The 18,050-nt window shown below is 33.0% G+C and overlaps 1 protein-coding gene across 1 annotated transcript in view; it reads right to left on the bottom strand.

Moving 5' to 3' along the window:
• Positions 1-2,848: 2,848 nt before the first annotated feature.
• LOC129003414 (uncharacterized) overlaps positions 2,849-18,050 on the bottom strand; it is a 57,357-nt gene continuing 42,155 nt past the window's right edge. The window contains exons 8-9 of the mRNA XM_054431706.1: positions 10,525-12,573; positions 2,849-5,290 (exon numbers count right to left, since the gene is read on the bottom strand). Coding sequence (XP_054287681.1) covers positions 3,209-5,290; positions 10,525-12,573 — 4,131 coding nt within the window. The 3' untranslated portion in view covers positions 2,849-3,208. The remainder of the gene's footprint in view (positions 5,291-10,524; positions 12,574-18,050) is intronic.

Raw genomic sequence — 18,050 nt, 5'->3', positions numbered from 1 at the left:
GTGGCTCTGGAGTTTTCCATGTTAACCTTATGAGTACTCATATTTAAATGGAATTACCGTAATGAATCTTAACAGCTGTTTCAATTAAACAAGTTGGATCTGTTCTATGATGTTCAATAGCATTAAAGTTACAAGGATTACCAACAGGATGCAGTACTATTATTTTTTTAATTGATGACAACAGCTAATTTGTAACCAAAAGGTGAGTGAGCGTAGCGAACGAACTTCAACCTGGAGGCGAGTTAGTGTAGCGAACGAGCTAACCTGAAGGCAAGTGAGCGCAGCGAACGTTCTCCAACCTAAAGGTGAGTGAGCGTAGCGAACGAACTTCAACCAGGACGTGATTGAGCCATGCGAACAAGCTCACCTGTGAAGTTAAACGGGGCAATGCCTGTGGGTACAGCTAGTATATATATAAATATACATAGGTATATATATTATAAATATATATATATTTGAACGGATGGTGTTTTTGGCCTCTAGGGACCTCAAAATGAAAAATAAAATCGGTCCCGGGTCCAGGTCTTACCATGAGGACTACGGTAATAGCTTATTCCTCATATGGAAAATTCGCTAAAATCTTAAATTCTCGGACGAAAAACAAAAGTTTGCCCGTACACACGCTTTTTTAGAGTAGGCCTATAGGATATGATTCAGGATAAAGTTTTTAAGTCTATAGCTTTTTTTAAAGTAGATAGGTGCCTTAAGGTAAAAAAATGGAACACAACAAAGAAAAATAAAACATTTATGATCATTTCTTAAATTTAAGGTAACAACACAACAATCAACAGTGCATATTTTTTATGTTTAACAACTTGATAATCATTTTTGAGGTAGACATAGTTGACCTCTAGTTAGTTATTGGGGGTTGTTTTGGTTAAAGATTTAACTTAGTCCTTAATAGTGTAGATCTGACATCTGACGATAACCAAAAATAGGCTACAAGCCAACATTAATTCTCCATAAAGTAATAGTCCAAGCAAACTAAACAAACTTACATAGGGATCGTAAAAAAAATTGCAAGAAAACGTTTTATGGTTTTATTTTGTAGAGTTGGGTTTGCAGAATGACATACTAAAAGTTGCCAAAAATCGGTGCACGAGAAAACCACTAAAATCACAATTTAAAATGGCGGCTTTTTCCAACATTGGACAAACTAAAAAATCATATTTCAAATGCATTTGTTATGCACATTTTTCGAGATATTGACTTGGGACCACCGCCTGTATTTATTGGGTGGTCAGTACTTCATTTTGATAGGGAACATGTTTTTGGCCGCCATCTTGGATCCGCCATATTGTACATAGATAATTTTTTTTCAATGTAATGATAGTGTTGTGACACATCATTACCAACTACATTTTTACACTGATTTCAATGCCAAAATCCGTTTTTAAATATCTTTATTCATTTAGAAGATATATTCAAACGAAAACTCTCCACCATACATTTCTTATGGACGTTTCGTAGTTTGATAATTGTTTTAAAATTATGTTTCTTATATCTCCAGTTCTTATTGACGCTTGTAGTTCGTTCTAGGCTTAAAATATTCAGTAATGTAAGGGCTTTCATTTGAGCTCTTGATCATTAAAATCAAACGAGTTAAGACCAGCTACGAACCTCAGAACAATATTAAATTGAACTTTTTAGAAATATATTTTTATTAAAAGATTTATAACTCGGGTTGTTAATACGTCACCAAGTTCTTTCTGGTCTCAAATTACTCAGTGAATGTTTAGCTTTGATTTTATTAATCACTAAACAAAATCTGACAATTTTAAAATGAGTCATGGTTCTTAATTTAACATTAAAATGTATTTATTTTGAAATTTGTCTTTAGTTAAGGACATATATCCCAAACCCTAATAACTCCCGGAAAGTAATCCATAGCTAAAATAAAAGTCAATAATTTGGCGAATTATTTAAGACTATAAAGAGTTTTGGGAGTTATTTAGAATTGGGGATATACGTCTTTAACTAAAGACAAATTTCAATATAAATACATTTTAATGTTAAATTATGGTCCATGACTAATTTTGAAATTGTCAGATTTTGTTTAATGATCAATAAAATTAAAGCCAAACATTTACTGAGTAATTTGAGACAAGAAATAACTTTTTGACGTATTAAAAACCCGAGTTATAAATCTTTTAATAAAAATATATTTATAAAAAGTTAAATTTAATATTGTTCTGAGGTTTGTAGCTGGTCTTTAACTCGTCTGATTTTAATGATCAAGAGCTCAAATGGAAGCCCTTACATTATTGAATATTTTAAGCCTAGAACGAACTACTAGCGTCAATAAGAACTGGAGATATAAGAAAAATAGTTTTAAAAAAAATTCTCAAACTACGAAACGTCCATAAGAAATGTATGGTGGAGATTTTTCGTTTGAATATATCTTCTAAATGAATAAAGATATTTAAAAACGGATTTCGGCATTGAAATCAGTGTAAAAATGTAGTTGGTAATGATGTGTCACAACACTATCATTACATTGAAAAAAAATTATCTATGTCCAATATGGCAGATCCAAGATGGCGGCCAAAAACATTTTCCCTATCAAAATGAAGTACTAACCACCCAATAAATACAGGCGGTGGTCCCAAGTCAATATCTCGAAAAATGTGCATAACAAATGCATTTGAAATATGATTTTTTAGTTTGTCCAATGTTGGAAAAAGCCGCCATTTTAAATTGTGATTTTAGTGGTTTTCTCGTGCACCGATTTTTGGCAACTTTTAGTATGTCATTCTGCAAACCCAACTCTACAAAATAAAACCATAAAACGTTTTCTTGCAATTTTTTTAAGGTCATATCCTATATTTCTCCGACTATAAGTGTTTGAGAAATTAGAGACTTGTCATATTTTTAGGCTTCAAGTTCTTGTCATCTCTTAAAAACAGTCTAGATGGTTTAAAAATGCATTTTATATACTTAAACATGAAAAAATACAGAAGTGAATCATTGACCCAACAATAACATACAGGAAACTAAAAATAGGCTGCAAGCCACCTTTTATTCCCCGTAAAGTGAGTGTTTGTAAACTTAGTTAGGAGTTAATACTTTTTTCAGGTTTCAAGCTCTTTACCACTCTTAAAAACAGTATAGATGGTTTAAAAATACATTTTATATACATATACATGTAAACCACTAAATTCTAGAAAGAATACGTAAGTCAATCAAGCTAAGCTATTACTGTAAATCCTTATATTTCTGATGCTCTAATGATGTTGTCCATGTCATTGTCACTGATGTATGTTAAAATATTCCATGTAATTTCTTCTGGTAGAGGAAACTTTAAAATATTACTAACAACACTGATTTTGCTAAGTCGTTCTTTTGCTTTCGTATAGGCAGCCCTCAAAATATTGTTGTAGACTGGAAAATCATCATCTAAGTTTGATGAAAATATTTTCTTTCTTATGCCATCATTTGATAAGAACGTGAGATCAGAGTATTTCAATAATATGTCACTGAGCGCATTATGATTGAACTTTGTTGTCTTCATTTTTTCTATTTCAGCAGAGCACTTTAAATGCAAATCGGTGGAAAAAGAACCCTCTTCTTGAGAGGACTCTTCTTCTTGAGGTAAAAATCTTGTATGTTTCATTTTCACACATATCTGGTCATATATGGGGTAAAGAAAACGTTCTTTCATACCAAAACTATTTGATTCAGATCTGGTGGATATAAAAGGGAAATCTGTTGTACAGAACCAACCCCATTCCAACAGCATCTCTAAAATGTCACGTCCATAGATCGAAATGGCACATCTATTGAGTGCAAGGTCAACTGGAGTTAGTCCTCTGCTATCTTTCATCATAACATATGAACCACTCATTAGAATTAAATTAATAATAGTTTTGGCAGAAAAAAGGATATGATGGTCAGCTGCTGCATAATGAAGTACTGTGCGCCCACTATCATCCTTGCAATCTATATCAGCACCATTTTGTATAAGTTTCTCAACAATTTTCTCACTCCTATTTGAAACTGCAATATGAAGAAGGCTCTTACTACCACTACATTTAACAGAAATATCAGCACCTTTACTTATTAGTAGATTTGTTATTGATTGACAACCTCTTTCTACTGCTATTTGCAGCTGTGTGTAGCCACAGCTGTTTTTCAAGTCAATCTCACACCCCTTATCTAATAACAATGTTCCAAAGGATGGATATTTAGACATGCAAAGATGGAGTGGAGTGTTGAGCTTGCTATCCTTGGCATTGATGTCAGCTCCATATTCTATCAACAAAGATCCTCTGGCTACAAAGCAGCCAATGGCAGCCCAATGTAAAGGGGTTCTGTCAATAACATCTCTACAATCTACTTCGGCTCCACTTTCAAGAAGAGCTTTCATTATTTTTGATTTAGTACGTTTCCTCATACTTGCATGGTGAAGTGGAGTGCGGCCACCAACATCTCTCTCATTTACCTCTGCTCCAGCTTGAAGCAATAATTCGACAGCTGTGAAGTTATTTGCATCGACAGCACAATGCAATGCTGTGTGACCTTCTTTATTTTTCTGTGAGATCACACTGCTGTTGATCAATAGATTGATCATTTGCTTGCAGCAGGGACGTTGTTTCTTAGAGTAAAGGACAGAGTAGTGTAAAGGTGTATTCCCCAAATCATCTTGGACATTGATATTTGCTCCAGATTCTAATAGTATGGAAACACCAAATGCATATTTTATTTCTGCTGCTAAGTGAAGAGAAGTTTTTCCTTTTTTGTCTGCGAGGTCTAATTGTGATTCTTGTCTTATCATGTGCTTTACAATGCTATCATTTTTCTTTGAAACAGCATGATGCAACGGTGTTATACCCACATTGTCCTGCACATTTACTTTTGCACCATTGTCCAACAATAGCTTGACACATGGCTGAAAATCTCTTTTCACTGCTAAATGAAGAGGGGTTTGATGTAAGTGATTAGCAATGTTCAGATCTACACCTTTGTCAATCAAGAGTTCTAATATTCTCAATGACTTCTCATCATCTCCCAAAACAGCATGATGTACTGATGTGTTTCCATCAATATCCTTTGCATTTAGCATGGCATTTTTGTCTATCAATAGTTTTACAATTTCCTCAAAACCCCTTGAAATGGCACACTGCAGAGGTGTTCTTCCTGTGCAGTCCAAAGTGTCAATCTCACGTTTGCGATTGTTAAGCTCCAACATTGACTTTATATCGTCTACAGACAATATGTCAATAGCAATGTGTAGAGACAATGATTCTAACCATGGAGGAGGGCTCATGTTTATTTGTTGAAAGAATCGCAACTACCTTTAAAACATCACACACTAACACTAGGTATGTCGTGAAACATTTTTTTTGTGGAGATTACAATTTTAGTTTATCACATTAAAATTTATTTTCAAAGCTTTTCAATCTTTTCATCTTGATATTGAATTGTGAAAGGTCCAACACATTTGTACCTTCTAATTCTTATTTCTGGACCTGAAAAAAATAAATCAAATTAAAAATTACTTACAGTACATAATTTAACAAAATGGCAAAGTTTTAGATGCAACTGTAGAGACTGAAATTTCAATTCAGGGCACCAAGGAGAGTGGGAATAAGTGAGCCAAAATCAAAATACTGTAGTAAAACAATTGTTGTCTTACTTTTGGTCGTATTTTAACAAAAATAAAATACCACAATGAGAGTACACAAAAAATTATCTACTATGTCATTTCTCCTGGTTGGAACAATTTTAGAAAACCCAATTTCCATCTCATAAAACTCCGTTTTTATAATCCGATCATGCTGGTTTGTGAAATTAAAAATATAGGTTTACACATTTATACCAAACTTCATCAAAATCGGATGATTTGTACAAAAGTATAACGCTAATTGATACACACACACATAAATAAATGAATAAAAATATTATCAATAACAATTAATAATTAAATTAATTTCAAGAGAAATACAACATTCACACATAAATGTTCTAGATATCAACATTTCAAAAGAAAAACACACATGCACAGATTCAACATTTACTGAAAACCGAACCGCCTACAACAGAAAGTATTATACCTTCAAATTCCATTCACCAGTTGCAACATAATTTGCCAACACTTCATTCAATAACTCAGGCTCATAAATATTCCAGTTGTACTTATAGAAACTTATTGGTTACCGGTACTTCCGGTAACCAATAGTATATAAGGGAACGCCATTTTGATTCTTGTCATTCGCCTATTGGGTCTGATGATGATTGGAGTGTCCAATCGAAATTGATCACTACTTATCAACTTATATACAGGGTGTTTTTTTAAAAACTTGCATCTTTATTTATGTAAAAACCGCAATAGATAGAAATATGCAGTTTGCGGGAATCATCTACTGACGTAGGGGGACCAGTTGTTTTGAATTCAACGTTACATTCACATTCCCCCCCTTTCCCCCCCTGCCCCCAACTTAATTTTTTTTAAATAGCAAGGTACCCCTTGTGACATATCAAATAAAAGAGCATGAAAAAAGAAAATGTTTGATGAAAAAAAATTGAAAATCGGTTCATAAATTTGTGAGATATTCCCCCCTCACCCCCCGGAACTTAATTTTTTTTAATAGCAAAGTACCCCTTGTGACATATCAAATGAAAGAGCATGAAAAAAGAAAATTTTTGGTGAAAAAAAAATTAAAATCGGCTCATGAATTTGTGAGATAATCACCCCCCTTTTCCCCTACCCATAACTTGTTTTTTAATAGCAAGGTACCCGCCCTTGTGACATATCAAATGAAAAATAAATTTCACCAAACATTTTCTTTTTTCATGCTCTTTCTTTTGATATGTCACAAGGGGAACTTTGCTATTAAAAAAAATTAAGTTCCGGGGGGGTGAGGGGGGGAATATCTCACAAATTTATGAACCGATTTTCAATTTTTTTTCATCAAACATTTTCTTTTTCATGCTCTTTTATTTGATATGTCACAAGGGGTACCTTGCTATTTAAAAAAATTAAGTTGGGGGCAGGGGGGTAAAGGGGGGGAATGTGAATGTAACGTTGAATTCAAAACAATTGGTCCCCCTACGTCAATAGATGATTCCCGCAAACTGCATATTTCTATCTATTGCGGTTTTTACATAAATAAAGATGCAAGTTTTTTAAAAAACACCCTGTATGTATTTAACGTCTTGTAAGTCAACAGTACAAGTGTAAATATATTATTGTTGTACAAGTGTTGTTAGACGTATATAATTTTGTATTTTTCAAATATTCTGACGTAGGAAAGTTTTAATAAAGAAAAAAATACTGTTCTATATTTGGAATTAAAAAATGAATACAACCCATTTATCATATAAATTTGAAATAAAAACTTCACCAATATTTTCAGAATTTTTAATTTAATGAGGCCTTTTGACAGCTATGTATCATCAGACACATCACAGAACTGAAGGTTATGTTTATGTTTAAAAAATACAATGATAAATTTTAAACAATGTAACATATGGGTAGTTAAAAATAAAAATTATTTTGTTAAGAACATTTAGCTAAAACTACAAAAATAAATTATATATGTATAAAAATGATGAAATATGAAGTAGAATGAACTTATAACTTTGTAAATTTAGAATTTAGTAATGTTACATTTTGAATTGGAATTACCATCTATCATAGAAAAAATGAAAATTGAGAGAAAATTTAAAGAGTTTATTCTTATACCACACAATACCAAAATTAACAAAATTCATAAACAAAAAGTTTCAGCATTCAAATATAAAAATATATGTTATTGAAAAAAAAAATGGATTTCAAATGCATAAATAACAAAATTTAAAAAGGAAATATAGCCAACCAAGCACAGGAGGACATAAACAAATGTAAGCTACCGGTACTGAATATGATAAATCCCACATTAGACATACAAGCCGAAGTTTTGAGAAAGATTTAAAGAACATATTCAAGCCCTGAGATGAGGAAACAGAACGACAATGAAATCCAACCTCACAGAACATTTTATACAAATACAACATAAAAACAAAAATACCCCTACCGCAGCAAACCTGAGACTAAGCGAATTTCTATTTACCTGGCTGGATTTCTACTAAAATATTCCCTAAAAATTTTCAGATTTATTTCCTATTAAAAAAAACAATTAATGAGTATCTAAGTTTGCTGCTACAGGGAAGGTATTGAGGTGTGTTTTTTTTATTGGAATGTTGATAGCTTAGTATGAAATAAATAAAATTGCCAAATTTTACAACAGCGGTTGTAGATAGACTGGCAACCTACAACCGCTGCCGTGCTGGGTCATGATAGCGCTATCGTGTTGAATTGTTAAATGTTCTGTGTCCCGTGTTGTACTTTATGTTTAAATTATTTTGATGTTTTTGATGTAAAGCTCTAACGATTGTTGCAGTGCAACGAAACATGTCAGCTTTGAACAACACATTAGTTTAAATAAGACGTTTTTACCAATTTTCATCGAAATCGGATCATTTTTGCTTGAGTATGAATTTGAACGGATGGTGTTTTTGGCTTCTATGGACATCAAAATGAAAAAGTAAATCGGTCCCGCTCCCGGGTCCAAGTCTTGCAATGAGACTTACGGTAAAAGCTTAATCCCTATACGGGAAATTCGATAAAACTAAATATTTAATCAAAAATTTGTTTGTCTTCTGACCCCCCTTAACTTACTTTCCTTTAAATAAAAAATGTGAGAATAATTGTATTTACTCACCACTGGGAGCTTGTGAGAGCTTTGCTCTTTCTTCTTTATCTGTGAGATCGATAACTTATAATTCTTCATTTGGTGTTTTGGATTATTTGGCGGGAGTTTGTGTGGTCAGCTTCATCAGAGAGGGTGGAGGGAGATACCTGTTACGATGGAAAAGATGAACTGATCGTTCCCTTACATCTAAAATAATTGCTCTAAGGAATAAATAGCAGGCCTATACTAGCCAGTCATAATAATGAGTAATGTCCAGAAAGTGACAGACGTTTTGTGTGACAAAATTAACAAAGGAAACACACCCATTCGCAGCATGACATACAGTGGTGGTTCTAGGACCTTGACAAGGGGGGGCTACTGGGGGTGTTTTACATCAGTAGGGGTGTCCCTTCCAGAAAATTTGTTATTTTTAAAGCCATTCGGTGACTTTAAGAGCCATTTTAAAGTTCTAGAACTGTGTTTATTTAACTATTCAATATTCAAACCAAGGAGTTTATTACTCTGTGGAGGAAACAATCCATTCAGGGTGTGTTTGTCTTGAAAACAACAGACACTTAACACTACAATATTGTATTTGTAGGTAATCTGTGTATTTTTGTGATGTAATTTAATACAGTGAATATTGCTCTTGTTTATTTGTCAAGTTTGCCCGGTTGGACGTCTCCTTTATTGACGGCAAAATATATTTTGTGATCATAGAGACATTTTCTACATCTTGTGTGAACACGATGAAATGCGTTTGCAGGGACATCATCTTTGTGCCCAGCGATCGCAGCGAAATCATGAACGTCTCCTCTGACTACGGAGAATTCATGAAACATCTTTACATAAAACATATTATGCTGTCACGGAAACTTCATCATCGTCTCAAGCGATAGCAGCAAAACTCTGTTTTTCGCTAAGCAACCTATTCTGACACATTCAGCCATCGTGAGATTAAAAGCTCGGCTTAAAAAACAAGCCCACTAACAGATTATCAATAAAATTATTTTTCCAAAGAAAAGAATATAACGTTTTACTTTTAAAAATAAACCACTTTCTGATCTAACAACTTGACATACAGCCTTAGGTTTGTGAACTATAAAATAAATTCCTCATTGCATTTAATATTAGGGGTTTTAATTCTAGCTTTGTATTTGTTTTTGTAAGATGATATACATTTTTCACAATGTCATTGTTTTGATAAGCCGTTATTTTATTCAAATCCTTGAGGAGTAATGGAGTAACCTTCATTTTCTTATGTATCCTCCATGTTTTATTACGATCTTTCCCCAAAAACTGAATGTTATTTAGAATTTTGTAAGAGTGGTATAGTCTGTGTAATTTTCACATTTTTATCTTTATACAGGTAAAAAAGGTTTTTAGCCTAATAAATCTTATCTGTAGGTGGGTACCTTCACGTAAAAAATAGGTCACAACAAAGAAAAAGAAAACATTTATGAACATTTCTTAATTTAAAGAAACAACACAACAATACACTGTGCATATTTTTGACTTTTAACTACTAGATAATAATTTTTTAGGTAGACATAGTTAGTTGACTGCTAGCAAGTCATTGGGGGTTGTTTTGGCTTAAAGATTTAACTCAGTCTTTAAAAGGATTGATCTGACAATAACATCCAACCAAAAACAGACTACAAGCCAACATTAATTATACATAAAGTCAGTGTTTGAAAACTTATTTAGAGGCTTGTCATATTTTTAGTTTTCAAATTCTTCAACTCTCTTAAAAATAGTCTACCTAGTTAAAAATATATTTTATATACTGGACTGAAAAAACAAAGTTGTAATAAGAATACAGAAAGAATCAAGCTAAGCTGTTAAATCCTTATTGTTTGGATGCTTTAATGATGTTGTCAATGTCATTGTCACTGACGTATGTCAAAATCTTCCATGTCATTTCTTCTGGTAGAGGAAACTTTAAAATGTTACTAACAACACTGATTTTGCCAAGTCGTTCTTTTGCTTTAGTATAGGAAGCCCTCAAAATATTTTTGTAGATTGGAAAATCATCATCTAAGTTTGTTGAAAATATTTTCTTCCTTATGCCATCATTAGATAAGAACGTAAGATCAGAGTATTTCAATAATATGTCACTGAGCGCATTATGATTGAACTTTGTTGTCTTCATTTTTTCAATTTCAGCAGAGCACTTTAAATGCAAATCGGTGGAAAAAGAATCCTCTTCTAGAGGTAAAAATCTTGCATGTTTCATTTTCACATATAACTGGTCAAGAACAATTCTAAATATAACTCTCATTTGACTGTTCAAGTTCTTAGGTGTTTCAGGTCTGGTGCATTTAAAAGAGAAATCTGTACAGAACCAACTCCATTCCATCAGCATCTGGAAAGCTTCATATCCATCAAACCCATCCCAGAGAGCAAAGTCAGCTGGAGTTAGTCCTCTGTTATCTTTCATCATAACATTTGAACCACTCATTAGAATTAAATTAACAACAGTTTTGTCAAAATTGCAATCTCGAGCTGCATAATGAAGTGCTGTGCGCCCATTGTCATCCTTGCAATCTATTTCAGCACCATTTTGTATAAGTTTCTTGACAATTTTCTTACTCCTATTTAAAACTGCAATATGAAGAAGGCTCTTACCACAAAAACCTTTAACAGAAATATCAGCACCTTTATTTATTAGTATATTTGCTATTAATTGACAACCTCTTTCTACTGCTATTTGCAGCTGTGTGCAGCCATGGCTGTTTTTCAAGTCAATCTCACACCCCTTATCTAATAACAACGTTCCAAAGGACGAAGGTTCAGACAAGCAGAGATGGAGTGGTGTGTCGAGGTTTCTATCCTTGGCATTGATGTCAGCTCCATATTCTATCAACAAAGATCCTCTGGCTACAAAGCAGCCATTGGCAGCCCAATGTAAAGGGGTTCTGTCAAGATCATCTCTGCAATCTACTTGGGCTCCACTTTCAATAAGAGCTTTCAATATTTTTGATTTAATATGTTTTCCCATACTTGCATGGTGAAGTGGGGTGCGACCACCAACATCTCTCTCATTTACCTCTGCTCCAGCTTGAAGTAATAATTCGACTGCTGTGAAGCTATTTCCAACGACAGCACAATGCAATGCTGTGTGACCATCTTTATTTCTGTGTGAGTATATCACATTGCTGTTGATCAATAGATTCATCATTTGCTTGTAGTAGGGATTTTGTTTCCTGGTGCAAAGTAGAGAGTAATGTAAAGGTGTATTCCCCAAATCATCTTTTGCAATTATATTTGCTCCAGAATCTAATAGTATGGAAACACCAAATGCATATTTTATTTCTGCTGCTAAGTGAAGAGAAGTTTGTCCTTTTTTGTCCGCGAGATCTAATTGTGATTCTCGTCTTATAAGCAGCTTTACAATGGTATCATTTTTCTTTGAAACAGCATAATGTAAAGGTATTCTACCCGCAATGTCCTGCACATTTACTTTTGCACCATTGTCCAACAATAGCTTGACACATGGCTGAAACTCTCTTTCTACTGCTAAATGAAGAGGGGTTTTATTTAACCATTCAGCAATGTTCAGATCTACACCTTTGTCAATCAAGAGTTCTAATATCCTTAATGACTTCTCATCATCTCCCAAAATAGCATAATGTACTGATGTTTGTCCACGAGTATCCTTTGCATTTAGCATGGCATTTTCGTCTATCAACAGTTTTACAATTTCCTCAAAACCCCTTGAAATGGCACACTGCAGAGGTGTTCTTCCTGTGCAGTCCAAAGTGTCAATCTCACATTTATGATTGTTAAGCTCCAACATTGACTTGATATCGTCTACAGACAATTTGTCAATAGCATTGTGTAGAGACAATGATTCTAACCCTGGAGGAGTACTCATGTTTATTTGTTGAAAGTATCGCAACTACCTTTAAAACATCACACTAGGTATGTCGTGAAACATTTTTTTTGTGGAGATTACAATTTTAGTTTATCACATTAAAATTTATTTTCAAAGCTTTTCAATCTTTTAATCTTGATATTGAATTGTGAAAGGTCCAACACATTTGTACCTTCTAATTCTTATTTCTGGACCTGAAAAAAATAAATCGAATTAAAAATTACTTACAGTACATAATTTAACAAATGGCAAAGTTTTAGATGCAACTGTAGAGACTGAAATTTCAATTCAGGGCACCAAGGAGAGTGGGAATAAGAGAGCCAAAATCAAAATACTGTAGTAAAACAATTGTTGTCTTACTTTTGGTCGTATTTTTACAAAAATAAAATACCACAATGAGAGTACGAAAAAAATTATCTACTATGTCATTTCTCCTGTTTGGAACAATTTTAGTAAACCCAATTTCCACCTCATAAAACTCCGTTTTTATAGTCCGATCATGCTGGTTTGTGAAATTAAAAATATAGGTTTACACATTTATACCAAACTTCATCAAAATCGGATGATTTTTACAAAAATATTATGCTAATGGATACACACACACATAAATAAATGAATAAAAATATTATCAATAACAATTAATAATTAAATTGATTTCAAGAGAAATACAACATTCACAGATTCAACATTTACTGAAAACCGAACCGCCTTCAGCAGAAAGTATTATACCTTCAAATTCCATTCACCAGTTGCAACATAATTTGCCAACACTTCATTCAATAACTCAGACTCGTAAATATTCCAGTTGTACTTATAGAAACTTATTGGCCGGTACTTCCGGTAACCAATAGTATATAAGGGAATGCCATTTTGATTCTTGTCATTCGCCTATTGGGTCTGATGATGATTGGAGTGTCCAAAAATACTGTTATATATTTGGAATTTAAAAATGAATACAACGCATCCATCATATAAATCTTACTAATATTATAAATGTGAAAGTTTGTGTGTTTGTTTGTTTGAAGTTCAATCACGCATTCAACCACTGGACGGATTGGGATGAAATTTGGCATGATGATAGCTCACATTCCCGATTAACATATAGGCATATTCTTATCTCAAAAATCCTTTTGGGCTCTGCCCCAGTGGCTCTGTAGTTCCCCATGTTAACCTTATGAGTATTCATATTTAAAGGGAACTAGTGCACCGGTTGCTCGAATTCGAGCAATTGCTAAGTATTACAGACGTTATTTTAAAACGAATAACAGTCATAATTTCTGATGACTTTAAAAGATTAGACTCAAAGATTTTGAAAATACTCAAGATGTACATAACAGATTGATATAATCAACATCTCTTGTAAATATCTTATAATTTTTCAAAAGCTGATCTTGTTTTTTAGTGTTTTAGTTTTAGCGAATTTCCCATATAGGGAATAAGCTAACCGTAGTACTCATGGTAAGACCTGGACCCGGGACCGTTTTACTTTTTCGTTTTGAGGTTCCTAGAGGCGAAAAACACCATCCGTTCAAATTCATATACAGTAGAACTCCGATTATCCGAATCAATAGCGACCAGACCCCATTCGGATAATCAAAAATTCGTATAATAAAAAATTTGGATAATCGGAGTTTTACCGGAATTCCGGGAATTTTAAAGAAAAATCCTAATTTTCGGTACTAAGTGAACATTTAATTAATAATAATTTAAATCAGAACATTTTTACAGTTTACAATGCTCATAGTACAAGTGTTCTATACATGTTATTAAGTCAATAGTGTTCCATCAAAGTCCAAAATTGGCTAAATGTGTTTAATAATAATTCTTTGATATTTTGCAAAACTTATTACTGTAGCTTTACGTTTTTAAAATTGTTGAAATAAGCGATTCGGATAATTGGAGATTCGGTTAATTGGAGATCGGATAATTGGAGTTCTACTGTATATATATTCATATATGTGTCCGTTAGCGCGATAACTCGAGCAAAACTCATCCGATTTTGATGAAACTTGGTACAAACGTGTAAACCTACGTTTATTCGAACGAGTTTGCGAACCAGCATGATCGGACTATGGGAACAGGTGTTTATGGGGTAAAAATTGGGTTTTCCCATTTTTTACCCTAAAAACTTAAAATTTAACATTTTCTTTCCAAACCATTTTGTAGAGCTTAAAAAAAAAATTTGGTATATTGAAGCGTTATTACAATACCAATACCATAGCGTTGTCTAATGGTTACAGAGAAAATTCCAAAAAACTGTAAATTTAAAATTCCCATGTTATTCTTATGGAGAATAAGTAAACTGTTGTAGTTTGCTTGTTTATGAACATATTTTGATCAAATTTGGAAAATGCATTCATTTCATTCTAAACTATTAATATAAAAAAAAAACACATTTTTACCCCCCCTGTTGCAGCAAACGTAATTAAATTAATGTTATTTAAATCTATACTTATTTAATACGCAAGCAGGTTTTTTGTGACAATTACTCCTCCGAAACTACTGAACCGATTGACATGTTTTTGGTGTCATTGGAAAGAGCGTAACGTGAAGTTGTGCAGGAAACTTTCTTTTCAGGGAAATAATTAGAGAGTGAGGCCTGGGGGCCCTTTAAAGTTTCGTATTTCTCCATAAGATTAACATGGGAAACAAACATTGTTATTAAACTACAGCTGTTGTCAGAAATGCTGTTCTGCTATTTAATTGAATTTGTTTACAAGGAGAATTGTTTTTTGGTGCCATGTGGTCAATGAATTATACTTTTGCATATATTTTAAATGCTATACACTATATAAAATGATAGTACTGTAATACATTAAGCGATCTTAATTTAAATAATAAATAAGCAGGATTGAGCTTTTGCCTACATGTTTCCTGGTAAGTGTGTTGTAACTGTTTCTCATAGTATTATAGTATCTTGCAGTAAAACCGATTTTTTCTTTTCTGCATTCTCACCCCGTAGCGAAGCACGGGCAGAGCAACTAGTAGGGAATAAATGTGATATTTTTAAGGGGACATTTTTGTGTAAATCCAATCAAGCAAATGGAAATTCGCTTAGTCTGCAGGTTTTTGTTTTTTTTTTCTCGTGTCTACACCAGTGGCATTTTTTTTTATGATGTCAAACACTTTTAAGGGAAAGCGGGGTTTGCTGCGGCGGGGGTACTTTAGTGTTAGGTCAGTAAATGTTTGTAGCAAACTGTTAAATTAGCAAACTTATTGACTGTTTACAATTAACATATGTTCTTCTTCTCACTTTTAATTTCTGACAACAGCTGGAGTTTCATAACAATTTTTCTTTTCCATATTAATCTTATGGAGAAATACGAAACTTTAAAGGGCCCCAGGGCCTTACTCTCTAATTATTTCCCTAAAAAGAAAGTTTCCTGCACAACTTCACGTTACCGGTACGCTCTTTCCAATGACACCAAAAACATGTCAATCGGTTCAGCAGTTTTGGAGGAGTAATTGTCACAAAAAACCTGCTTGCGTATTAAATAAGTATAATAGATTAAAGAATTTAGTCTGCTGTTTCAACTAAATAGTTTGGTTCTATGATATACAAAAGCATTAAAAAGTTATCAACAGGGTGCAGCACTATAATTTGTTTTTCATTTATGTAAACAGCTAATCTGAACTTGGTGCAGCACTATAATTTTTTATTTATTTATGTAAACAGCTAATTTGAACTGAGCAGCAACAAAAAACTGTGATACGCAATGAGAATATTTAATGTTTAGGTGAAGTGGTAGAGTTATGGCTATGGTAGATAAGTAATACCATTAGTATACCGTCAATATAAAGAAGCAATTTTTGTCCTCCCCCATTGCAAACGCAAAGCTAGAGTAACTGCAATAAGCATTTTAAACTTATATACCAACCCTGTACGAAGGACGGGTACTCTGCTAGTTTGAAATAAACTTCACCAATATTTTCAGAATTTTTAATTTCATGAGGCCTTTTGACACATAACACATCAGACACATCACAAAATTGAAGGTTATGTTTATGTTTAAAAAATACAATGAAAAATTTTTAAGAACGTAACATATGGGAAGTTAAAAATAAAAATTATTCTGTTAAGTACATTTAGCTAAAATTACAAAAATAAATTATATATGTATAACAGTTATGAAATATGAAGTAGAATTAACTTATAACTTTGTAAATTTAGAATTTAGTAATGTTACATTTTGAATTGGAATTACCATCTAACATAGAAAAAAAAATGATAAAGATGAAAATTGAGAGAAAATCTGAAGAGTTTATTCTCATGCCACACAATACCAAAATTAACAAAATCCATAAACTAAAACTTTCAGCATTCAAATATAAAAATATATGTTATAGAATAAAAAATGGATATCAAATGCATAAATAACCAAATTTAAAAAGGAAATATAGCCAACCAAGCACAGGAGGACATAAACAAATGTAAGCTACCGGTACTGAATATGATAAATCCTACATTAGACAAACAAGAGGAAGTTTTGAGAAAGATTTAAAGAACATATTCAAGCCCTGAGATCAGGAAACAGAACGACAATGAAATCCAACCTCACAGAACATTTTATACAAATACAACATAAAAACAAAAATACCCCTACCTCAGCAAACCTGCAGACTAAGCGAATTTCTATTTACCTACTATTATTCCTACTAAAATATTCCCGAAAAATTGTCAGATTTATTTCCTATTAAAAAAATTAAAATTAGTGAGTAGAGCTCGTGCATTTCCTGATGAAGCCCATACAAAACCGGTTTAGAGCCACTTTAACCACCTACCCCCCAGGCTTCACCAGGAAACGCAGGAGCTCTACCTAGGTTTGCTGCTACAGGGAAGGTAGGGGGGGGGGAGTGTGTTTTTATATTGGAATGTTGATAGCTTAGTATGAAATAAATAAAATTGCCAAATTTTACAACAGCGGTAGACAATAGCGGTTGGTAGACTGGCAACCTACAACCGCTGCCTTGCCGGGTCATGATAGCGCTATCGTGTTGAATTGTTAAATGTTCTGTGTCCCATGTTTTACTTTATGTTTAAGTTATTTTGATGTAAAGCTCCAACGATTGTTGCAGTGCAACGAAACACACGTCAGCTTTGAACAACACGTTAGGATCATTTTTACTCGAGTTATCACGCTAACGGACATATATATATATGAACTAGCAGAGTACCAGTCCTTCGTACGGGGTTGAAATATAAGTATGAAATGCTTATTGCAGTTATACTCAAGCTTTGCGTTTGCAATAAGGGAGGACACAGTTTGATAAAATTTGCAGTTTATTTAAATTTTTTAAATTTACAGTATATTCTATAGTATTACACACCTACCATAGCCATAATGTTCTACCACTTCACCTAAACAATAGAGAAAAATAAATTATCAACAATTCGCAAAATATCACAAATTATTCGTAAAATTAAAAACATTAACATAACTGTAAACAATCCTACTTTGTTGTTGCTGCTTAGTTCAAATTTGCTGTTTTCATAAATGCAA

The sequence above is a fragment of the Macrosteles quadrilineatus genome, unplaced genomic scaffold, assembly GCF_028750875.1.
Source record: "Macrosteles quadrilineatus isolate MER2022 unplaced genomic scaffold, UCM_ALF_1.0 Scaffold_9__3_contigs__length_116548681, whole genome shotgun sequence".
NCBI classification, from domain to species: domain Eukaryota; kingdom Metazoa; phylum Arthropoda; class Insecta; order Hemiptera; family Cicadellidae; genus Macrosteles; species Macrosteles quadrilineatus.
The sequence above is the reverse complement of the archived record's forward strand: the minus strand, read 5'-3'. Positions and strand labels throughout refer to the sequence as shown.